The 24,784-nt window shown below is 42.9% G+C and overlaps 1 protein-coding gene across 1 annotated transcript; it reads left to right on the top strand.

The window, feature by feature from the left end:
• The first annotated feature begins 1,575 nt into the window (after positions 1-1,575).
• On the top strand, positions 1,576-24,784 carry PDILT (protein disulfide isomerase like, testis expressed). The gene is made up of 11 exons (XM_009899199.2): positions 1,576-1,774; positions 9,969-10,175; positions 13,121-13,254; positions 15,463-15,600; positions 16,310-16,420; positions 17,391-17,516; positions 18,473-18,670; positions 20,138-20,258; positions 21,612-21,793; positions 22,894-22,983; positions 24,713-24,784. The coding sequence occupies exons 1-11, from the start codon at positions 1,576-1,578 to the stop codon at positions 24,782-24,784; spliced, it is 1,578 nt and encodes a 525-aa protein (XP_009897501.2).

The raw sequence follows: 24,784 nt of genomic DNA on the forward strand, positions 1-24,784 counted from the left end.
GTAACCTCCAATTCCGAAAGATGCATTTTCAACCTTTCTAGGATGTTACTTGAAAGATACATTTGGAAAAGAGCCTGTTATGAAGAGAATACCACCACAAAGTCAAACAGGTGACTTTAATCTTTCTGCTTTTTCTCTTTTTCCTTTGCACCTGACTGTTGCATCTGTATTTATGTGTGATCTTGCCTTGCAAGCACCATGACTACACAGCTCCCTCTGGTTTCATTAGGTGCTCAGCAGGAGTGCTAACAGAACACATCTGAAGGTGCATTACAATCCAAAGCCTTTGAGGTTAATAGGAAAGAGCTGACCTGAAACTCAGACCCAGTCACAAAAGGCATGAAAGCAACCTAAAGCTGAAGCCATCCAAGATCCTTCAACCCCATGAAAACGGAGGCCACCACACCAAGGACCACTACAAACAGTTCTTCCTTTTAGCAGTGCCCTCCTGACCCCAGATTTGTCATCCTTTAGTCTAAGGAAGAGTGAAGCAGCACTTGCCACTCTTCAGGAGGAAGGAGTGTAGGCAATTTCTTCACCTCTCAGTTTGTTTCTACTAATCCAGATCCACCTGTCCTCAAGTCAGCTCAGTCCTTGTATGTGCTAACAAAACAACCATCAGAGTACCTGCTTCCCTCTAGACAGGCTACAGCTTTGGGTGTTCCCTTCACAAATTTCACTACAGCTTAAGGATCAAAGATTTTTCTGCTGCAATTAGAGACTGGCAGATGTTTCCAGAAGCAGGAATTTCTTAGCAAGTGGAGCCCTGGTAATCTTCTGGTAAGATGTTTCTTAAAACGTTCTGCAAAGCATAGCTAAGGAGGCCTCACAGCTCACAGACACAGCTGATAACTATCCTAAGGATGAAACAGTACATTTGGCCCCTTCAGCTTACTGCACATATATTAGCTGCCTTGAATGGTGCTACCACTGAAAACTAATGGCAAAATCTTCCAGTTTAACCCACGAAGAAGGGTCTTACTTTGGCTACCACTCGGCACTTAAGCAGAGATGACAGGAGCCTCACAGACAACAGACATTAAAATCACATATGCAAAGCACTGAGGGTTTTTCTCCAACTTCAGCACACTCTGATTCAGCTCCATAATAAGTATCTTCCAAAGTGCAACAGACAACTAAATATTGAGGACAGAAGCAGCCCTCAAATACTGCTGCAGAAACCTTGCTTTTTTTGTCTGCAGCTCTGCACTGGTAACAGCGACAAGAACAGGCTGTCTAGATAAGGGCACTACGCATTGCCCAGTGCTTCTGCAGGCACATATTTCTCCCTGTGCTCTCTCACCCTCTCCACAGGCTTCTGATTGTTTACAGAAACAGTAAATCCATCTTCCCCACAGATGTTTTATTTCCCCCCCTCCAAACACTGCTAAAGATGAAGAGGTAATTAACTATATTAACCTTCCCATGGAAAGGTGCAGTCGGCTCCACTGGTGGCAAACTCCTTTTATCAACCTTATCAGCCCCTTAGTTTGGCTGGTACAACAGCAGCCATTTGAGCAGCCAACCCTGCTGCTCAGTGCTCCTTTGCTTTTTTTCCCTTAGTTACTGGACAAGATGAAGACACATCAGTTTTTCCTTCTGCCATTATTGTTTCTCACAGGCTTCCTGGCAGCAGACAGCATAGGACCAGATGAAAAAAAGCTAAAGAAAGCCAAACTTGCCAAAATAAAAAAGGAGAACAATGTCCTCTTGCTGAAAAAGAGCAACCTTGACAGAGCATTGAAGGAAACAAAGTACCTGCTGGTGGAATTCTGTGAGTATCAATTTCCACTGTCTCTCACCCTGATGTCTCTGCAGAGCATGACTGATGTTGGGGCACTTAGGTATGTTGTATTATTGTTGCTTTGTCCTCAAGTAGTCCTTGTTTGTTTTGTTTTGCTCCATGTACCTATTTCTAACCATAACTACAGTAATTTATGCCTTTTTGGGGTGCTTAAATACCAGCTTACTACTTAACACAGATGCTGCGAGTAAGATGAGTCCTCACACAGGGTGCTGAGCTGACATTCTCTGCACCCACTGCCTTATTTTGCACAGATTATCCCAGCACTGCTGGGTGAAAACATAGGTATTGAAAAAAACCAAACAACTACAAACCAGAGAGGGATTTTCTACCTCTTTCATTTTTATCAGTGCTCTGCATGAGGTTTTTGCCAGATGTCATCTCTCCTGTGTGCGTTTGGGCTTCAGGAAATGTCTTTTTGCAACAACAATTTGGTGTCTGTAATTGCATTACATTGGACTCTTCCCCTGAAATTAGCACTTGATTAGGTGAAGGCTGGTTTGTGGCTTTTCTGTTAGGTTCAGGGGAGTGAACTAGTGGGGGCTTTTGAGTAACTGACACTGTTAGAAGGTCTGGCCATCTGAACCTTACAGAAAGCAAATCACAAAAGCAAAAGCCAAATGGTACATTCTCACAGTGTTACAGGTCTACAAGTTCATAAGCTGCCTTATTTCCCACGGCACAAACATGGAGCTGTTATTTCCTAGCAGCGTGCTGGTAGCAGAAATTCTTCAACCTATGTAAGGCAGCAAAAAGCTTTGTCTCTGTTGATTTGGCTTGGCAATCACATCATAAATGTCTTTAGAACTTAATGTTTAAGATTCTTGAAAAGCTTTTTAAAGTGTTGAAATTTAGCGAGATTTAACTTTTTAATTGTAGAGGGTCAAAAAGGTATTTGCCAAATTCAGTCTGCAGTTGTGAACTCTCTGAAGATGCATTACTTTGGTAATGAACATATTTATTGGAAAAACCTTAGTCAAGCTCTGTTCTCAGCTTTGTAAGAGCTGGTTCAAAGCACAAAACATAAACGCCCAAGTCAAAAAAGAGTTAGTAGCCAAACTTCTTTAGCACTGGTAAAGCTGATCGGCAGTGAGCTATTGCCACAGACTTCAGGATTTCAACCTAATCCTGAATGGAAAGAAGATGTGTGAGAAACATCATAAAAAGACAAGAGATGAAGAAAGAATTGTTCAGAATACAGCAACCTAGGGACTTGGGCACGCAAAGGATGTGGGAGATACACATCAGCATTTCTTACTCCTAATTCAGAGCGCAGTCTTGGACCTCACCACCCTCACAACTGCTTTTCTTCAGCAGGGATGTACAAACACACACTTCCACTGCAGACTGCACCTTCCAGAAAAGGCAGCAATTAAACACTGCTCCTCCACCACACCTTGCTCCACAGATCCTCCTTGCTTCGTGGGTTGGATTCAAGTCACCATTTCTGTCTGAAGGGCTTACTGAAAACTCAGATTGCCTTTCCCTCACAAACCATAAATTCATTTACAGTCCTTGCAGAGAATCACTCATGAGAGTGATGAGCTCCACAGTCCAGACACATTCCCTAGAAGGCACCCTTCTCAGTCTCAACAGCTCCTTTTGGAGACCTGCCACTAAGCAGCCTCTGGGGCAGTGAGGCACTACCCCGGGGGGTGTAGGAAACATGACTCCACAAAGCTGCACCAGCTGCTTCGTTTGCTATAACCACTTGCATTGCTGCAGCACAGAGAGACTAAACACGGGGCACACAGGCACCTGCAGAGAGAAGCCGCAAAGCCCTGATATTTTGTGTCCTGCTTCATAAAACAGGCTATTTAAAGAAACAATCTGTGTGAACGTGGAGCTACTAAGGGAACTCAGATAATGAGAGCCAAAGCTGTATCCCCCAGATCACAGGAAATCTGTGGGGCTGCCATAAACTGGCTTCAGAAATCTAGAACAAATGAAAGACCTGAGACCTTTCTCTTCTTGAAGAGAAGACTCAATTGTCTCTCAATCACTGAGAGACAGTCAGAGAACGGAAAGAAATCCCACGCTCAACAGTGCTATTTTCGTCTGGTGCTGCACCAACACGGAAAAAAGTTTGAGCGCCAAACTTCAACACAAGACTTGAAGGTCTGCCTTATGTCTGTCTATTACAAGAAAACCCCAACACTTTCCCTACTGCCTATCATGACTCACTTACCAGTCCCACAACATTTATCAGGAGGTGTCTTCTACCCAGCAGCTCCCAAATTCTCTTAATGCCCTTCAGTTCCACCTTCAGAGTGTCCCAGGTCTGCCTTCTTTCAGGCAAGGTTTAGTATAAAAACACAGGCTGACTTTCTGCCAAGCAGTATCAGGCCACCTTTACCAGCAGAGCGAAGTACACTGGGCAAGTACCCAGCACGGAAACAATGACTCAGCATATCTGTCACTATTCTGCACAGTGCTATGCAAGGACAAAGTAGCCGAAGGGGCAGCACACAGAGTGAGACACAGGAGCAATAGGTTCCAGCTTCTCTTGGTTTTCAGGAAGACAGAGAACACTGAAAAAAAATAATAATAAAATGCAAGCACCACAGAGTGATGTGCCTTACTCTCCCATGGAAGCAAATCCTTCCGCCTGCCCTGCTGAGTTACGTGCTCTGCATGTACTAGGAGCACCTCGTCTCAATGTGCAACTGAATGCGCTTCTCTGCTGCAGTCTATGGGGTCTCTCCATCCACATTGAACCGGTCTAAATATCACACAAATGCTTGTTAGCACAAGGAACGCAGAGCACCTGACACCAGCAGAAAATAGGTGTTGTATCAGTGCTGCCTGCATGGGAGTTTGACTGTTTACAGTACACTTTAACTGAATAGAAGCCCCTGTGTTGACTTTCACTGCAGAAACGTTGCTTTTTGGAAAACAAACATACAGACACAACAACCAAAAAAACCCAAACAACCTCCCCTCAAAAAACCACAACCAACAAAACCAAGGAAAACCACTCACACACACAAACTCCCAAAACAAACAGAAAACCAAAACCAATAAGCCCACAACAAATCCACTTTGTACACTGAAACTCACAAATGCTCAAAGCAAACTGTAAGCAGTTGAAGTCAGGTGTTAGGTTACTCTGGATTTCTCAGGGACAGCAACCATCTGAGCACAGTAAAGCTCATCTCCTATTTAATTTCATAAAGCTTTCCAATTTTCTGTTGGCAGAATGGTATTCACAGGGTTTTCCAACTGTCCTGTATTCCATCAGGCAAGAATAGCCCTCAGATCCCCCAAAGAGCATAGTGAACACCATTCTTCGTTAAGGCGTTCCCACGAACAGAGAGGCAGAAATAGCTCACAACATGCTTCAGCCCAGGGGTAGAATATCAGCCTACATCAGCACCTGACCACACTGTGACTGAGAGGAGAAGTGTTAAATGCATCCAAGTAGACTGTTTCTGCAAAGCAGCAGGTATTAAACTGCATTTTCACTGACAATAGAATGGGTTTAAACACAGCAGACAGCATAGGCAGGGATAAATATGGCCATTTAGCTGGAAGGTTAATGCCTAGGGTGGCTGTGGTATCTCCATTCATGGCAATATTTGAAGCCAGATTAGTCAAACAGGTCTCAAGACTGGGTTAGATGTAGTTTAACTTTGCCTTAGGCCAGACCAATGACCTCTCCAAGTCCCTTACAGCTCTGTTTCTGTAAGCCTTTAATTTGGGTAGTGGCATATTTTAGGAAACAAAATGGGTGCAGAGCACACGCTAACACCACTTTCTCCTACCTGTCAGAAGAATTCAAGAAAGGGTCAGAGCCTGGTGGATGTCTAACTCCCCAGATCTCTGGGAATGCTTGCTTCTGTCCTTCCCAGTGAAAAGTTTTCAGCTCCTACTGCTGTGCTCAAGAGAAAGTCTCTCCAAGTACAAGATTTCTGGTTCTCTTCCCACCTTTGCCATATCTATTTGGTGTGGCTTCAAGCAAAATATACTCAGAGCAAGCACCCTTCCTTTGGGGAATGTGTGCCTGAGATTTGCTCTACATGACCTTTAGAGGGAGGCTTTCTTGCAGCAGTTCCTAAAATAAGGGGAAAGTTAGTCACAAGGGAAGCTGCTTAAAAATACGATGTTGTTCTTCAGTGTGGGACCCTCTCCTCACAGAGACAAGGTGGTAATACTGTCTGAGCAAAGTGGCTGCAGAAGTGGTGCTAGTGCCTCCCTCCTGCAAGCAGTGGTAAAAGATGACTGGGTGCAGTTCAGTGGTTATCAAAGAGAAAATAAAGGTGTAGAAATTCAAGAGGACACCACACAGGTGCTTTCAACTCTCCTACTTCTGGGGCCCTCTTTAATTCTTTCTATATCTGAGCCAAAGAGCTGAGTTGTTCTCAGACACTGGATAATTTGTCTTCAGGAGCTTCTGTACCCACGATCAAATGGTGGCAAATCTGTTAAGATGCTCATTTGGAGGCTCTCATCTGTTTTGAAAAGGACACTTCACAAAACAGCAACTACACTATGTCAGAGGGAATTCAGAGACATTGCTAAAAGAGAGGTCAAAATCACTGTACAGGAAAAAAAATAAAATCTCAACAGACTTTTTTTCTCCTTATTTTTATTTACAACTGAAAACTGATACTGAAGCCATTCCCCTCTTGTTAATACAAAGCTATTCCTCAGCTGACAGTCTTTGAAGGGCCTCTCATTTCTGTGGCACAGCACTCTGATTTCTACAGACATCCCACCACTCACACATTTTCTCTGGTGTCCTGGCCACCAGCTCTGTTACCTCCCATCTTTGTCTGCCCTTGCATACTGCTGCCTCTCATCTCTCCTTGAGTCTGCGATGCTGTTCCCCTCGGCAGCTGCTCCCTCGCTTCGATGCCTGAAGCGATTGGTGTCAATAAAAAAAATCAGAGGAAGCAAAATGAAATTCATCCAAATAAAAGGAGTGATGATTTCCCTGCAACACTCAAGCAACTTGAAAAATAAAGCACCTGGGAGGCAAATCGAGAATGAGTGGAATGAAAAGGAATTGATGGAAAGCTGAAGAGGAGTCTAATCACTCAGGAAAGCAGGGGCAAAGTGCATGAAGGATGTTTCCACATGCTTTCTGGGTAGTCAAGGAAACAGATTTTACCTGTCTGATGAAGGCTTTTCACTCACTGAACTCTGGTCTCACAGTTAGTGGGCTAATGGTACTTGGATTTCTCCTGGTCTCTGGGTGCAGTGATCACTTTTCCCAGCTCCATTCAGGAGCTACTAACTCGTACCAACTCCCACCATATAAGCATGCTAATTGCATTTCTGGTTACCTGCCACTCTGCCTATTCAGGTCATTCAGTCCTAAGAGGTCTTTCTTAAAATATGTTTGGAATTGAAATACTTCAGAGAAAAATGGGTTCTAAAAACCCCCAGACAACTTCTATACATGTCTAATGTTCATAGAGCTCATTATTCCCTGTATGTTTGGGAAGCCTCTACATGGCTTCAGCTTCTGTGTCTAGACTGCACCAACAATTTCTTCTGCCCCTTCGCAAGGGAGTCCTGTTCCACTGTGCAGTGTGCCTTTGGTCCAAACTCTCAGTTGTGGTAAAACAGCTGTGCAGCCTGAGCTTATCAGGGGAAAGGCACAACATTGAAATGGCCTCTGGTGTAAACCACTACCTTGGAATCACCTAGAAGGGGCTGGACCCTCTAACTGCTGGAAGGCCTTGTGCTCTGTATTCACTCTGCCCACACCCATACACCCTTCCTCTTGGAAAGCCCCATAACTCTAACTGTTCTGAGCTAACCCTGCTACAATGCAGTCATTGTGCAGCAGCATTCTTCAACTGCCTTGCAAATACTCCATGTTTTATTTAGAAGTCCATGCATCTTGGCAATCACTTTAAGCAAAGATATTTCACCAAGGCTCAACACAGTGTCCCTAGAAGCAGCAGTATTTTTATAGGCCAGAGATGCTATTTCTTATCTTGACAGGTCAGAATTTCTAATAGATATCACATTTTTCTGCAGTCATCTCTAGAACATATTGAGATACTACTCCATTTTTTGGTGGTGGTTGTTCTAGGAGACAACACATTACAGACTTGTTGGGGAAAAGTCTTGCAAGGTATTTTTTATAATTTGGGATAAGGAACTTGGAGTTAGTACAAAATCTCCTTGAAAATATCTCTATAAAATTAAAATGAATTTATTTGATGAAACCAGTTTTACAAGCAATTAGGACACTATTTGCTTTGGACTGATGCCTTAAGGCTCATTTACTTAATTTCAAGAAGCGCCTTCTATTCATCACCATGGTATCTGAGTGCCCCCAGAACAGACACTGACTTTCCTTCTACTAACAAGGACCCCCTTTGACACGTTAGCAGCTGAGGCAGCTGTTCCAGAGTGGGGGCTTCAGTGAGCCTAAGCCAAGATGGGTTTGTAGGTACAGAACTTGGAGGGCTCTATAACATTAATGTTTTTGAGGAAGGAACTGGTTAGGACACACCATGAGTACTGTGTCCAGCTCTGGGCCCCTCAATTTAAGAAGGACATTGAGATTCTTGAACGTGTCCAGAGAAGGGCAACGAGGCTGGGGAGAGGCCTCGAGCATAAGCCCTACGAGGAGAGGCTGAGGGAGCTGGGATTGTTTAGCCTAGAGAAGAAGGGGCTCAGGGGAGACTTTATTGCTCTCTACAAGTACATGAAGGGAGGTTGTAGCCAGGTGGGGGTTGGTCTCTTCTCCCAGGCAACGAGCCCCAGAACAAGAGGACACAGTCTCAAGCTGCACCAGGGGAAGTTTAGGCTTGAGGTGAGAAGGCAGTTCTTCACAGAGAGTGACTGGCCATTGGAATGTGCTGCCCAGGGAGGTGGTGGAGTCACCATCCCTGGAGGTGTTCAAGAGGGGATTGGACATGGCACTGGGTGCCATGGTTTAGTAGTCATGAGGTCTTGGGTGACAGGTTGGACTTGATGATCTTTGAGGTCTCTTCCAACCTTATTGATTCTATGATCCTACTTAATGCTGCTCTCTACATTCCTTGCTGTAGAAGCTAGGTGGAAGAAAATGTCTGATACCACATATTCCGAGCAAGGTTAATGACTAATAATGCAAGAACTGTAACTCAGCACCGAGTCCGACTGGTGGGTTTACTTTTCATTTATCAGAACGCACACAGAAAGGTTCACTCACTTTTTCATTATGATTATGTCTTCCCCAGGTAGGCTGTAGAGAAGTGGATTTGGCATTCTGTGAAGGAACAAAAGACAGTTTGTAAGGTTCACGTTCTGGCACATGTGTATATGTCTTTGTGCAAGTATATACCTGAATGTAGAGACATATACACACAAGAACACACATAAACATATGAAATTAAGACTAAACTGATGTCTTTCACCTCTTCCTACTTGAAAAGTGTATTGGTGAAAACTTCTCTATGCAGACTCTAAAGAAAAAGGCTTTGCTCTTTACTGTAAAACAAATTTAACAAGATAGGGTATCTCAAATTTATCTCCAAAAAGTTAATTCAACCCCAGTTGCAAAGCTGTAAAGCTCCAGGACTTTGCCTCTTTTTTGACTTTGAATATAGAGCAGCTAATGTGTGATTAGTTCCTTTCTCTTGTCCTTTTTTCCATGTTACAGCTTATATGTTTCATGTTTTTCCTGTTATCACAGAGCACCAGGGCCCAGACCAGGGAAGCCTTTCTTCCTCCAAACACACAAGTGCCATTTGAGCTAGAGAAGGGCTGGGACATACCCTGGCATGCAAAATTGCTCTGCCAGTCTCTGCTGCTCTCCTTCCCTTGTCCATATCTTATCTGGAAAAGTAGTTTCTGCATTACATAGGCTTGCCTCAATAAACTGCTTACAAAAATAATACCTTATCAAAGAGTCCTAACATATCTAAATCTACCCTTGACCTCCCTTTAACTCGCAGTCAAACTACTTTTTAATTCCACGCCATTTCTTCCCAACAGAAGACTGTTGCAATCTTGCTAGTTGTTCACAGTGAGTGGCACAAGGACATGTGGTGTGGTGAACAATCAGCACCAATACAAAGAACTAAACATATTTTCTCATTTCTTTCAGTCATCAACCAGCTTATTCAATCCCCCAAGCTACCAAAGACAACCACCTCCCCTGAAGAGCTCCAATGCAGCAGCCTGTGTAACTCACTTGCTTTTGGTTGACCTTTTCCAGATGTTTCCTTATCTCAGGCATCTCAGAATTTGTCTGAAGAATTTGCTAAGGCTGCAGGCCAGCTTAAGAAAGAAGCTCCAAGGATCCAGTTTGGCAAAATTGATGTCACTCACCAGCATGATCTGAGAAAAGAATTTCATATTCGAGAGTTTCCTACTGTGAAATTCTTTGTGGATGGCAGGAGGGAGGATCCCATAGACTGCAAAGGTAAACTGTCTTGCAAAGTGATAAGATAATGATCCATAATGACAGGGTGTACCTATCTATTATGCTGCTGAGGAGAAAAATAGGGATGGATGCTCAGCTAAAGAATATGCAAAACAGCCAACTGGTTCTGCCTGTGGTTTGAAATAGACAATTCCTGTACTAATACCAGAACTTAGATTTCAATGAATCTTCCAAGTGTGTAACTGAACACACTTCTCAATGCTTTGTTCACAGCCAAATTAGTTGCTTGTGTAATTTCATCAAGCCCATCAACCCACCAAGAAGACTGACTCCCACTTACTACACTAAACACACATAGTAACTGAGTTACTTCAAACAAGAATTTCATCCCAAACCTACCCTGTTTGCACTTCTATAACTCACACTGCAATCCCCACAAGGTAGCATTCCTGCTGAAGCAGGCTGGAGCAATACTCAGTGCATTTAACAACACATTTTGAATTCACTAACTTCCTTAACACAGAGGTCTGTTTTCTCAGCCAAGGAAAAGAATTTTATGCTTTAGCCATCAGAGGGAGCTCATATATGGCACAGAAAAGCATGAAATAATTTGTAGTCTTTTACAGAAAGTTATTAAGCAAAGTCAAGAACATTGGAACAGGACTGGCTTGAGCATTCCTGGAAAATCCAGGCTTCATTAGAGATTTTCTTTTACTGAAAAGGGGTTCACTGAAAGGGTTGGTTGTGTTTTTTTGGGGGGGGAGTGGGTGGGTTGGTTTTTTTGTTTTGTTTTGGGGCAGGGCTACAATAATGAACTTTTACAGAGCTGGCAAAAATTGCATGACTTGAGCAAGCATCTTTGAGTGTGCTCTAAGCAGATAGGGTTGAGTCACAAGCACAATACAACCAACAAAACAAAGGAACCTAAAGTTTGCCTCCTGAACTTGCACACAGCCAAGTACTCTGATTTCTTCCACTGCTGAGCCTCCTGTGACTGCCGCTGAGAGCTGATCTTCAGTATTTTTAGCAACTTGCTCCTCCTTGCTATTGAATTTCTTACCAAGTTCCCTTCAGCTAGACTTGTGCAAACAGCAGCTGCTGCACAAATACCACTGGAAGCGTGATTTGCTGCACTGAACTTTTGTTAGAGGTGCTGACACAGGAAAGCAAAAGCGCCTGCCTTCAGCCTCTGATTAAATCTACAGCACTGAGAAAATCTCTTTTAAACTGGAAAACCTAGCTGACAGGTATGCTTGTGAGAACCAGTGAATACAGAGCATCATAACAACACACAGAGGCACCCTTCAGCAGACAGATGCTATTTAAGACACTTACTGGCAAGACACAAGTTAGGAACCTGGCTTCTGCTCTGCTATTTGTACAAGGAAGCATTAACCCTTCTGAGCACAGCTAGCACCAAAACCAACTTCAGTTACATTTTGTTGACTGGTAAATGCTGATGTACAAGAAGTAAAATCTCACCTACTGCACAAGGCTTTTAAACCATGGAGAACTGGCAACTGAAAATGCACAGCAGCCACCCAGTAACTTCTCATACAGAACCTGGGGCATACTTTGTACCACAAAATACTTGGAGCACTTTGCTTACACCAGGAAATTAACTCCATTATTTTATGGAAGAGGGGAAGTTTTGAATAGTTGTCCTGGCAAAGGACACAGCATGAAAGCTGAATCCTAGGCTTTGAAGTATCATCACTTAACTCCAAGGCCAGAATTTGGCCTTAAGCTACACAGGCTGTTTAAAGCAATCCAACAGAAAGATTAAGCACATGGAAAATATGCTGAGAGGTTACATTGATGAACATGGACAGCAAGACCTCAATTCTGCTTTTAGACAGGGGAAGTCAAGCACTATGTGGCCACTAGATACTGCTCTGTGCTTTGCTCTGCAGGCTTCAGAGCTGATGCCTGACTGTTTCACCTTAAAAGAATACTATTTTAAATGAGTTAGTAGCCTGTTGCAAAATGACTTGATAGCAGTAAAATGATCTGACTGAATCTTGTCATACTGCTAAAATGCACAGCACCAGGACTTGCACCTTTGATAGTTCACTTGGCACTGCACCTCTTGACTCTCCCACTTCACAGCATACAGATTTTTTCATATATAATTTTCATCAACCCTTTGCTGGACTCTTGCTCTGGTCCAACAAATATGTCATGCTCACAGAGATGAAAAGGCTTCTTTACAGCTGAGATTTCCAACTCCTGAGCCTCAATCTGCAGCCCCTCTGTTCCTCTGAAAATGTAGTAACTAGAAAATGTCATTTTTTTTTAAAAAGAGACTCAAGATTTCTAAAACTCCTGAAAGTCTGAAGAGAATTTACAGCAACCAGTAAAACTGGCAGCAGTAACTTGTAATGCAAAAGACAGGACAATCCTGAATTAAAAGACTACTTTGTTTCTTAAGTCTAAATTAAGGAATGACGCTGCAGCACCACAGAAGAGTTTTAACATTTCTCTGTACCTACCAGATCCCTTCTGCAGCACTGAAGGAACAATTTTGACACCTAATTGAACAGATAGTTCAATAAAATCTGCAATTGGTTTGAAGTCATTTTGGATTGAACCTCAGGTCAATAGCCCTTTATAGCTTACTGTGATTTTGGGATACATGAAATCTTACAGAACAGGTTCTCCACTTGTCTGAATTTCCTCATCTCTGTTCTCCATATGTGATTAAGCAGTTCATTAGACATACAGCCACTTGCAGGGGTCCCAGAAAACACAGTACTCATCCACCACTGACCTTCTAGAGTCAGCAACAGTTTAAATGGTGACCAGAACCTGAAGCTGAATTTGGATGCCCCAAGCTTGCTTTGAATTAGCTTTGACATCAGTCCCAAGGAGCCCAAGTCCATTTGTATTCAGCATACTTGTGGAACTACACTGCTTCTCTCCTGATTGCACAGAAATTTCTGTCATTCACTTTGATGGTCATATTATCTCTTTTCCTTCCACAGGAGTCAGACAGGCTTCAGCCTTTATTACGTGGGTGAAAAGAAGAACAGGACCTAGCACTGTTTTAATCAATTCTACTGCTCAGGCTGAAGCCATCATAAATGCTGATGATTTGGCAGTGATTGGCTTTTTTAAGGTAAATCACTGGAAAACTCTAAAAGCTGTTTTCTCTTCCAAATTTGGGATACACTGCTTGCTATTGCCAACAAAAGCCAGGCATCCAAACCATCTAGAACTCACCTGAAACACCCAGGCCCTTGGTTTTCTCTGCATTTCTACATTTCAATTATTTCTATCTGCTTTTTCACACTTCTAGATAAAGCAGCTGAGGCAGAGATAAGAACACCTCACACCACAGCACTTTTCCTAAATGGCTACCCAGGCACAGAGGCTAACCCGAGAGCGTGATGCTGCAGCAGTGTCTGCACAGCCCTGGTCACAGGAGACTTTCCTACATCCTTAGAGAAAGGGATTCTGACAAACCACCCCAAATTTGGTGGCTGGTGGGAAGCAGGCATAACTAGTGATCTACCTATCCTTACTGAACTCCATCCTTTTCTTTGGAGAGATTTAACTCATTCCTGGTGTGGTGACTGGAATCTCCAAATGAGAAAAAAATAGTTGTAACCCCTGCCCAGAGTTGTAACTGCTGTAGAAATCTAGGGTTACCTGATCATTTCTAGTCAAACATGGCATGAAATCATAGCCATGAACAGCTGCAGGTTGCTCCAGTGAAGGAATGTTCCCTTCCTCCTTCAATCCATTAAAAAACCAAAACATAAACATTGCCTAATATATATTGGGAGTGCCTTCACCTTTCTGTTTGGTGATTGAAACAGCTTCAGTGCAACTCAGTGGGGCAAGCCACAGCCCCATGAGTAGCATGGTAACTGTTTGCCAGCTAGGAAATCTGCACAGACAGGAAAAGTATTACATGGTATATGATCCAACTGCTGCAGGCCTTTCTTAAGCAGATTCCTCCTAGTTTCCATAGCAGAGCAAGGTTCTTAAATTTGGGGCTGAATGATCCAGGGCAATAGTCAAACTGTACAAAACCAATTTTAGCTCTCAAGGCAAGCAGTCAGAAGTCAGTAAAATAGGAATAGTTTTTCCTGCTTTTTTCAATGCATCCTTGAAATCTTTAATATCTGAAACATTCAATCAAGGATTTTCTCTACCTAAAGAGACTTTTATTCTGCTATCTCTCTGCTCAGCTAAAAGCACAGTGTCTGAACTCATATCTGAACTGATAAGGTCCCAAATGTGCTGGCTGCAGTTCGTAGTCCAAGTTTTATGGATGTGGAAAACAGGATTCATTACTTAAATACCTCATAGTTACAGAGCTGGTGAACACATACAGCACAATAAAGCAAACTGAAAATGCTCAGAGTGCCCAGAATTTGGCTTTGCAGCCCTTGATGAAGGAAGGCAGTTTTCCAGTGCTAGGCCAGGCTATCCCAGTGATGATGCTGGAGAGTTCCCTGAACCGTGCTGATAACAGATTATTGCCTGCAGATGTGTTTGACTGGACTCCATGATTTTACTCAGGGGCTGAAATGACACTAGATGAGCATGAGCTAGGGCATGTCAGAAATTTAATGGGTGGAAGCCAACACAACAGTGTCCAAATAAATAGAGAGAGCTGTATTTGGCTTTCCATTAGTCACAGATTGCTCACAAATCTGAGCGCCAGGATGTGTTGGGAGGTCTCAGCATATAAATTACTATTCATCCAGCATGAAATAATTGTCTGATTAAATCAAATCTGGAAGTGCTGGTGCTGTTCATCATGGTTATTTACTATTAGTTTGAGGGTGGACAGCAGAGTGATTATTTGACAGATGCAGGAGTCAAGGTCTCTGCCATGAAGAGCACTCAAAGCACCAAGCACATCAGTCAGGTCCTCTTGCAAGCAGAGAGCCCTCCTCTCTAATCCATCACATCCCACCAGCTGTGCAGATGAGCTGCTGGCAGTGGAGCAGCTGTTGGCATGATCCACCCCATCTGCAGAAGTCTTTGCAAAGTGTGGAAACGCCAGGGGAGCACAAGGCAGATGAGAACAGTGCAGGAAGGCCACATAGGATCATACACCATTCATACTGACCCAGACCAGCAGACACTACCTGGAGAAGTAAATGCACCAGTGGTGTCACAGCACCCCAAGGATTTCCCCTGCTCTGAAGACCTCTTGGCAAGCTGTACACAGTTTACTATTACACTCCTCCCTAACTCACAAGCCTTTAGGGACCTGCCTCACCTGTAATTCTCACTCCCATACATCTCAGCAGGATGAACGACAGTCTTAATAAATGCTTACTAAATACTCAGTCCTTTCTGTGACTAGGAACTTCACAATGACAGTGTGGAAGTTTTCTGTGAGACAGCAAGAGATGTGCCAGAGATGCCTTTTGGAATGACTGCCAGCAAGGACGTCCGTGCTAACTATGGCATCCAGAAGAACACTCTTGTTGTGTTTAAGAAGGTAGGAGTACAAAAGCCTAGCAGGCAAGGTGCAGTGAGCTGCCCTGGCAGATTGGGGCTGTGGAAAGGCAGTTTGGGAATTGTTCAGGTTAAGCAATTTCCTAGCTGAAATTCAAACAGCTTAACAGAACAGCTATTGCATTTACAGGCAAGAGAGACAAGCAGGAGGCAAAGAGCAACTTTTGGACAACTCATTATTTTCAATCTGGCTGCCTACATTCAGGCTCCTAATTATATTTAAGGATCTGGATCAGATAGCTTGATCTAACAACCCATGTTTTAATCCACACACACTGCCAGGTTCAGTGACTTTCACAGATACTCACCTCTTTTCCTCTGCACTGCTTTTGACCAGGAATCTTATTTCCTTCCAATCCACAAAAGAAGTGGGCAACAATAAGAACAAAATTACAAAGGAAAGGAACCAACATTCAGGGTATGAAGTAGTCAGACCAAGGACAGTGTGTACAGCTACAACAAAAGATATTTCAGTGTGTTAAGATTACTAAGCAAATGAAGGTGTACCTTGAATTTTAGCTATAATCTTGTTCTGTAATCTAGCTGTGACATTTATTTTATAAGTCATCCTCAGTAACTGAAATTCCATAATAAAACAGCAAAGCTGAGAACAACATTTAGAGTAAAGACAGTCACTTTGGTCTTATAGTTGCTAAGGCAATCAACCTCACAATCCTCACTATTTGCCCAAGGGAAAACCTGTACATAATGAAGTGCTTGAAGATGGCAGACAGAACAAACTGGATCTAACAAGGATAATCAAAACCTTTACCTTGGATTTGGTTACTGAATATAATCTTCAGGTATGTGTATTTCACTGTATTAACAAAAGCTATAGGAAAAAGAGAGGAAAGACAGGAACCCATGCAGAATGCCAACTAGAGAGCTATTCTGGTGCTCAGTGTTTGAGAATTTTGTTTGCTTGTTTGACTAGGCCAGCCTTTAACACATCTAGAAATACCAGCAGAACCCAACAGGCATCTCTTGGTCTAATCCAGGCCCAAGGACGCTTTCCTCTTAGAGGAGAAAGGGAATAGCTGGCCAGATAGTGAACCTGCAAACACACCTCGCCCTTGTGGGGTTCACTCCATGGCCTGAGCTGCTTCTGCAGCAATTAGATGGGGTCAGATGTTGGACTGTCAGTCCTTCATCCCCTTTAAATACCTTCTACTCCCAAGCAGAAATTGGGTCTTCTGGGCCACAAAAAGGGAAAAAGAAGGCAGCACTAAATGGCTAAGGCAAGTAGAAAGGTGAAGACACTTTCCTGGGGGACATCACAATGCCTTTGAACATGGGGTGGCATGAGAAGGGCATTGCTGTGCAGGGAAGGAGATGTAAGCTGCTGATGCCATCCAGAAGTAAAGGAAGTACCTCAACCAGACCCTGCTCCTGCAGCTGCTGCAGTTGGGCCTCCCTGGGAACACCTCCTTTTACTTTCACCGCATCTTCAGCATTAATTCTTCAGTATGTGTTATACAGGAGGTCAGACTAGAAGTTCACAACAGGCTCTTCTGACTGTAAAAATCTATGAATAATGATGAGGCTTTCCCTGAAACGGAGAACATTCAGCAGCTGCTGATTTTTCTCACTTTATCTTCTTTAAGACAATGGGAAAAAAAAATCCAACAGTTATGGAAATGATTGGGAACTGGGGACTTGACTTTAAAAGTAAAATTTGCAGTAGCAGAACGGAATGAAACTGATGTGCTGAGCCTCTGATTCACTGTTCTGCTTACAAAGACTGGAGCAGATGTTGAGTCTTTTGTTTCCCAGACATCTGTGAAGATTTTTGATGTCCCTGTTGAAAATCACATCCTGCTGTTCACCCCAACGAACTTGGAGGCGTTCAGTGCGATTTATGAGAACTACACGGCCGCTGCTGCGGAGTTCAGAGGAAAGGTTTGTAGTGCTGAATCCTGCTCTGCCAATAGGAATGCCAACAGATCAAGGGGAAAACACTCCCTGTTTCTGGTAAAAGCATACTGCTGTCAGTCCTTCTGACAAGTCTATCAAACCCTCTAGAAACAGTTTCAGTAACTATTATTTGAATTTAAAGGACACAAGCTGAAAAATTAACTGCACTTGAAAACGACACTTTGAAAGGCAAAGATAACACAAACCAACACTAATTCCAACTGCTCCAAATAAACCTGGCCCTGATTTTACAAATGTGACTGGCTAGGAGCAAGGTTCTAGCAGTTTCTGCCACCAGCAGCAAATGCTATGAGGGTCTCAGAGTATTACCTGAACCGAGAGACGGAAGGAGCTATAAAAGCCAAGCAATACGGATCTGCATAGCCTTGCTTGCAGCACACATTTGCATGCATATAAACAGGTACAGGCCTGTTTATATGCATGTACTTCTGACACAGAAGTATTTCAGTTTCCCATTGTTAGTCACTATGATGCTGCCCCTGCTCCAAGTACATGAGACACTGGAGAATGGTAGGTCAGCTTGTAACAAAAGATCACATTTAGTATTGGTAAAGACACGTGGAGCACAGGCTTTTTTAGCTCTTTTGTCCTCTTAAGATTTATGAGGAAGAGCAGTAAGTGCTTTGAGGGGTAATGTAGAAATGTTACTAAAATAAGAGCTAGCAAACCACTATGAAAGGACAGGATGGAAAGCTCCATTACTTTTGGCTGCTTCAGCACTTGTTTCTAACTAGGATCATGGCATGATAAAGTCTACTGAGCCGCTGGTTGTTGGACTGAGACCAAAAGGTGGTTCTACACAATTCCCAGCGTTTAAAAATAGATCCTAACCCACTGCCAACCTGCAGGGTCCATGCCTCTAAAATCGCTAAAGCAAAGCTGGAAAACTCAAGCAGCTGCATGCCTCTCTCTCTTATCAGATAATGTTTGTCTTGGTGGATACCAACGAGTCGCGGAACGGGCGAGTCTTTGAGTATTTTCGCGTCAGGGAGGTTGATGTTCCTGCTGTGAGAATCCTAAACCTGACAAGCGATGCAAAGTACAAAATGCCTGCAGACGAGGTGACTGTGGAGAACCTGAAAGAATTTTGCCAGAGCTACCTAAATGGCAAAGCTAAGGTATATCCACCCCTCTAACAAATGTGCAAAAGGTGTGGTTTTTAATTAGCACGTTGCTGATTGTTCCAACCAACAGTTTATTCATTTACTCTGGGTCTAATGGCTGACAGAACATTCCTTGGTATTTAACAACTCAAGTGGGCTACAAAGCTCTCAAGTCACAGAATCATAGAATCTATAAGGTTGGAAAGGACGTCAAAGATCATCAAGTCCAACCTGTCACCCAAGACCTCATGACTACTAAACCACGGCACCCAGTGCCATGTCCAATCCCCTCTTGAACACCTCCAGGGATGGTGACTCCACCACCTCCCTGGGCAGCACATTCCAGTGGCTAACAACTCCCACTGTGAAGAACTTTCTCCTCACCTCGAGCCTAAACTTCCCCTGGTGCAGCTTGAGTCTGTGTCCTCTTGTTCTGGTGCTGGTTGCCTGGGAGAAGAGACCAACCCCCACCTGGCTACAACCTCCCTTCAGGTAGTTGTAGAGGGCAATAAGGTCTCCCTTGAGCCACCTCTTCTCCAGTCCTATGTGAAAGTCAGATACATCATTTATGGTCCAATATTTTAATGGATTTCAGCTGATGCACTTTAGTAGTTTAAAAACTTTTTGTGTCTCAATCTTTCCAATGCTATAATGAAGGTGTTTCACTCCTCTAGTTGGAAGGGATGCAAACAGTGACTGCAACAGATTTTGTGGTTACAGAGAAGCCCAGTGAATAAAATATTGTCAGTTTCAGAGTAGAGTATGATTTGATACTTGTAGTAAGCAAGCTTAGCAGAGACAATTTTCACAATGGGGACCATTCCCAGTGGTAAATGCAGTATTTGTTGTCATGATGAGGCACCATTCTTCAAACTCATGTGAAAAACACACCAAAATGTCTTACTTATTCAGTGCTTCTGAGGGTGATTTACTTCTGCTCCCATCATAAGGAGAAAAGATGAAGTAGTCAGGCTGACAGAAGGCAGAATTTAAGAGATTCAAGTAGTAGAACCTGCTTTCAGTGTTGGATGGGGACAGGATACTGCTTCTTCACCAAGATCTGCCAAAGGTGGTGAAGGCAGAGATTTAACCATCAATGCACACTGGCTTTGCAGCACTTTTGAGAGCCCCCAGCAGGTAACCTTTTCAGTAGTCTATCATCTGAACACTGAGCAAAAAGAAATCAGAACAGTGAATGTAAACAGTTCCAAAGGCTCATTTTTTAGGCAATCTACTATGGATTCTGTATTAAGACAAGTACAAGTAATTCCAACTCCCAGCTACACAGGGGCACAAGACTCCATCTCCCTGCTAAAAGGAGAGAAGGTGGTAACACATGAAGGCTGCCTAGGATGTAGAGAGATTAAAAAAAACAGACACAGACTAAGAGTGCACATTAGGTAATGCCCCACAAGCCTGGGATTAACAGGGATTTCTCAGGGGTCCCTGCACTTTCACAGCAGTGTTTCTGTTTCTGCTTAGCTACATCTCCCTAGTGAAGAAATTCCAGAGGACTGGGACAAGATGCCTGTCAAAGTGCTTGTTGGGAAGAATTTCAACAAGATTGTCTTCAATAAGACCATGACTGTGTTTGTTATGTTTTGTAAGTGTTACTGTTGCACTTGAAGTTGCTTTAAAATGGAAATGAAAAACAACAGCTCATGCTTACTACCAATCTAATCTTTCTGCTTTACAGAAGCCAAGCTTAATGAATTTTTGTTGTCCAACGAAAGCACTGAAGAAAAACTTGTGTCATTTCTATGGAAACACTGGGATACCTTTGCTGATTTATGGGATCCAGTGTCATTCAATGCAACCCAAAGTAAATATTTGTCAAGACCATAGCAAATCTTAGTGTTGAAAGACAAAAATTGACACTAGAACGTTATGTTGTACCACAGAACACTACTGGAAGTATGGGTCAGGCTCTCTTCCAAGGACAGAGGGAGAGTTAAGTGAGGTTGTCTGGTTAAAATGCTCTAGGATTAAATCCCAGAGAGGAGCTGTGGCTTTGCAAATTGTAACTCCTTTTTAAACTCCTCTCTCTGCAAGGAAAATGGCTTTCATGCTTGACTCTTCCCAGCAAGAAACCACTGCCCTATCTCAGTACCAGCCAACAGGGATTAGTTTGTGCCTTAATTACTTCAGTAGTGCAAACATGCAGCATTAACATAAATATAGACAACTAGCTGTACTCTCCTGGATGTCAGAAATTCATAAAGGAAGTACATTCCTGCAGTCCTCCTTGTGGGCTGCAGCCACTGCATTCACACAAGTCATTTTTATGTAGCAGTATCATGAACAAACTGATCTGAGAAGGAACTCAACTACATCCTCTGGAAATGAAAGGCTAGTAAAATTACGGATGTAGGGTACCCTGGAGAGTTCCCCAGAACTTTCAATTTCATCTAAACTGAGCATTGTTCTCATGACTGAAGCACTGCAACCACATTGTATGCTCTTTGAGGGGATGCTGGGCTCTTATCAGTTTGCCTTTTTGAGTGCAGTGCTCAGAGTCAAAACACCACCATACTTCGAACTCCTCCTTTTAGTATAAATACAGTTTATGAACACAGTTAATTTTACTATGCAGAAAGCATTTAGTGCTTCTGGCAAGTAATTCCCTATAGGAATGATGTGAGACTTACTTGGGTTGCATTTGTTATCTAGCACACCTCTCCAGCAAAGCCATACAACAATCACTGTTTGTTACAGCCATAGAAGGCTAGACAGAGCTAAGGCAGCACTGCTGTCAGAAGTAGCTTAGCAAAGAGCTAGTCATTACTACGTCAAAACTCATGACATTCACAAAAGGGGAATGGTTTCTAGTAGAGACTGACCATAACCGAATTCCAAACCCCTGTTAACTCTAAGGGTTAATCAGGTCCCAGTGATAGCACCAGTACATGCTCTTCTGCCAGAATGGATGCTGCTACTTCTCTTTTACAATTTGCAGATGCCCCTTGGTCCTCTGACTGCAGAAAACTCCTGCCAGTCTGGGACAAGCTAGGAGAGAAATATGAAGGTCACAAAGACATCATGATTGCAAAGATAGATGTCACAGCAAATGATATCCTGACCGTCGGATTAGATCGCTATCCCTTCTTCAGACTCTTCCCTGCTGGACAAGATTACCAGGTGAGAAGCTGTGAGGGGAGAATGTGGGGAGACAGCTACACACTGAGGTGTAATATATACCCGTGTATGTCTGTGTGCATGTGTGCTCCTTGGTGAGAAAGGAGACCTTTAAGCAAGAATGCTTAGTCCTTATCTACTCAACATTGGATCCATTGCTGTCATGAACCTGAATTAGATAGAGGAGAAACCCTTCTGTGGTCTTCCTCTATGTGTGAGGCCATGACCAAAGCCTGTGCATCACCCTCATTTGGACCTGCAAGTCATCACAGCCTTACATTCTGATATTTAACCTCAAATCTTCCTGCTGGCTTCCAGCAAGTCTCAAATCAGAGTGAACTTACAGATACCTCCTAATTACTGCAGTGCCTTTTTACTTCAAAGCAAGATGTACTGTCACTGAACTACCCTCTGCCACTTGTTTCTGGAGGAGCTATGAATTCAGCCTCTAAAATGCTGATACATCCTCTACATTTTCATAAAAGCCAAATCCCCACACTTTCCTCTACGCTGGCTTGTGCCAGTAATTTCACTTCATTCCAGTATTACAGCCTTAACTGGGAATAAATATTTGTTGTCAGGACCAATAATCTTTACAATATGCTATCTAAAGGATCCAACCCACCACAGTTACACAATAAGAAGAAAATTCTGCTGAAAGAGGCAAAGAAAAATATTAAAGTCAAATTCCTCCATCTGCCTAGATAATCTAATTAAAAAGAAAGTATCTCTGGAGCACACAAGACAAATAAATTTAATTCTAAGATACTGTTATAATTTAGACATTACTAAGCTTTTCATTTTCCTTCTAGGTCCTAAACTTAAATTAAATTCTAAGACATTTCCCCATGTCCTCATTTAATCTTTGAGGGAGATATTTTCCTCTCGGATGTGCATGCACAGCTTCTAATGAGTGGAACTGCAGTCCTGCACCCTCACACCCTGTTTGGTCTTCATGTAGAAAAGCAGGAACCCATTAAATGCTCATAATAGAAGTCTAGAATTTGGTCAGTGTAAAGACCTGAAATCACCCAACTGGTTATGCTGCTGCTTCCAGCATTTTGTGTACATGGTGGAGTACTTAACCTTCAAACTCTTTTCAGGAGGTGGCCTATGCTGGGGACTATACCTTGGAGGCATTTTCTGAATTCTTAGAAGAAAAAGGAAAGAGGAAAGCACAAGCAGGAGAGAAGGTAGGTAGGCAGTGGATCCAGACACTGACTGATCTTTGTGTCGTCTAAGGCATGTTCACACCTTGTACAGGCACACTCAGCTGGCTATTGCGTAGTCACACATGAGCTTCAGCCACTGCTCATGTTGATGCTCCAGCAGTTCTTACCAGCTCTTAGCTGACTAGCTTGGCATGATGACCACACTAGCTGCAGTCACTTACCACTGCCTGGCAGGCACATGCCCATTCACATCCTTGTTTTCATCACACAAAAAATTTTTCTTGTACAGCTCATGTTATCAATGACCACCAGTGTTAAGGTAGTGACTACTGCATGGCAGAAATGAACCTGCATCTTAACAGGTGCTGGCAAAACTCAGCCAGGATTTTAGCTAAAAAAAAGGCCCAGCCAATTTAGTTTCAGTTATAGCTGGAGCAGTTCAAATATCCATCACCCACTTCACCCTGTTTCATTCAGTGGAGCTTCTCTTCTTCATAAAGTGAGGGCACAACTGAGAGCAAGTTTTGTCCTGTCTCTTGGCAGCGTGGTATATGATTACAGTCTGGTTCCTCAACCCTTTCTCCTCAGCTGTAAATCAGCAGATAAGCATGAGCTGTCCCAGATGTTATTTAACCTGGACACTTCACTGGAAGTGAATAATGTGATCAAGCTTCATACAGACAGCCCCAAGCAACAGGGGAAAACACTTGACATATGAATGGAGACACTGTCTGCCCAGTGTAAGAATCTGGGGTCCATTCTTCCCAGAACTGAAGTAGATCCACAGTGTGGCAATAGTTAACACCAATGCTCTTTCCAACTAGTAGGGAAACTCTCCGTGGGTGGAAATGGTTTTGGATTTCAGACTTATTTCCACCAGAGGCTTTGATTTGCTCCTGAATTCACTACTCAATTAGGTGGTTACAGATGGAGAGAGATGACTAAACCAATAGTGAGACACACAAGTCTGTAATGAAGGATCAGACATCAAATCTGCCCAGTCATAGCACAATTCTGTTTCTCAGGTGTCTGCCTCTGCTACATGTTCTCTAGTGATGTGTTTGAAGCAAATCTGTTGAGTCCTACAGTGTTTTACATACCATGCTAGAGCTGTGTACATGCTGTCACCTCTTCTTCATGCTTCATTTCACATTAAAGATTAAGTAAAAAAGCCAGTTTAGGAAACATCAGTCAAAACCATGCTCTGTGCAGCAAAAGGGGTAAGTAATTGGAATTTTCTCATCTGTTCACATTCTCTGTCCTTACCTGACACCCATCAAATTTTCCCAGAAGACCGCAGTATTAGGACCACCTGCAATATAGTGCCTGATGTGAAGTCTCCTGCTGGATTAACTCCTCATCCTCTGCTCAGGGCAGTCAGAAATACACAAACAAGATACCTAAGAAGGTAGTTTCTTTTAAGATTGCCTAGGAAAGGCTGTTTGATGCTCATCACCTTACCAAACAGGGTTTGCTAAGTTCTCCTTGAACTTTCACACGATGCCTCATCTAAGTTTCGCCACAAACCAGCAAAAAGGTTTAAAAAAAAAAATACATTTTTAACAGCAGCTTCATTCCTTCTGACCTCATTACAACCCCTCAAAGCTCCTTGGCTGAAATGATGAAAATCTGAAATTCCTATCATCTAAAGACCTTTCTTTGGAAGTAAAAGAATTACTAGAGCAATTCTTGGGAATATCAGTAGCTTTGCTCTTGTATTTCCTTTTTTTTCTTCTTCTTTTCTTTTAAGGATCATTCAGGAGGAATCAGAGAGGATCTCAGCCAAAAAGAGACTGCAATAACAGAGAAAGAAGAACTGTAA

This window comes from Dryobates pubescens, chromosome 4 (assembly GCF_014839835.1).
Source record: "Dryobates pubescens isolate bDryPub1 chromosome 4, bDryPub1.pri, whole genome shotgun sequence".
Lineage (NCBI taxonomy): Eukaryota > Metazoa > Chordata > Aves > Piciformes > Picidae > Dryobates > Dryobates pubescens.

Excerpts from the sequence above, each read along its gene's own strand:
- PDILT (XM_009899199.2), top strand. The coding sequence starts at position 1,576 with ATGAAGACACATCAGTTTTTCCTTCTGCCATTATTGTTTCTCACAGGC. Across the intron at positions 16,421-17,390 it reads TTACTGAATATAATCTTCAG|ACATCTGTGAAGATTTTTGA; the intron begins GTATGTGTATTT and ends TTTGTTTCCCAG. Across the intron at positions 22,984-24,712 it reads AAGCACAAGCAGGAGAGAAG|GATCATTCAGGAGGAATCAG; the intron begins GTAGGTAGGCAG and ends TTTTCTTTTAAG.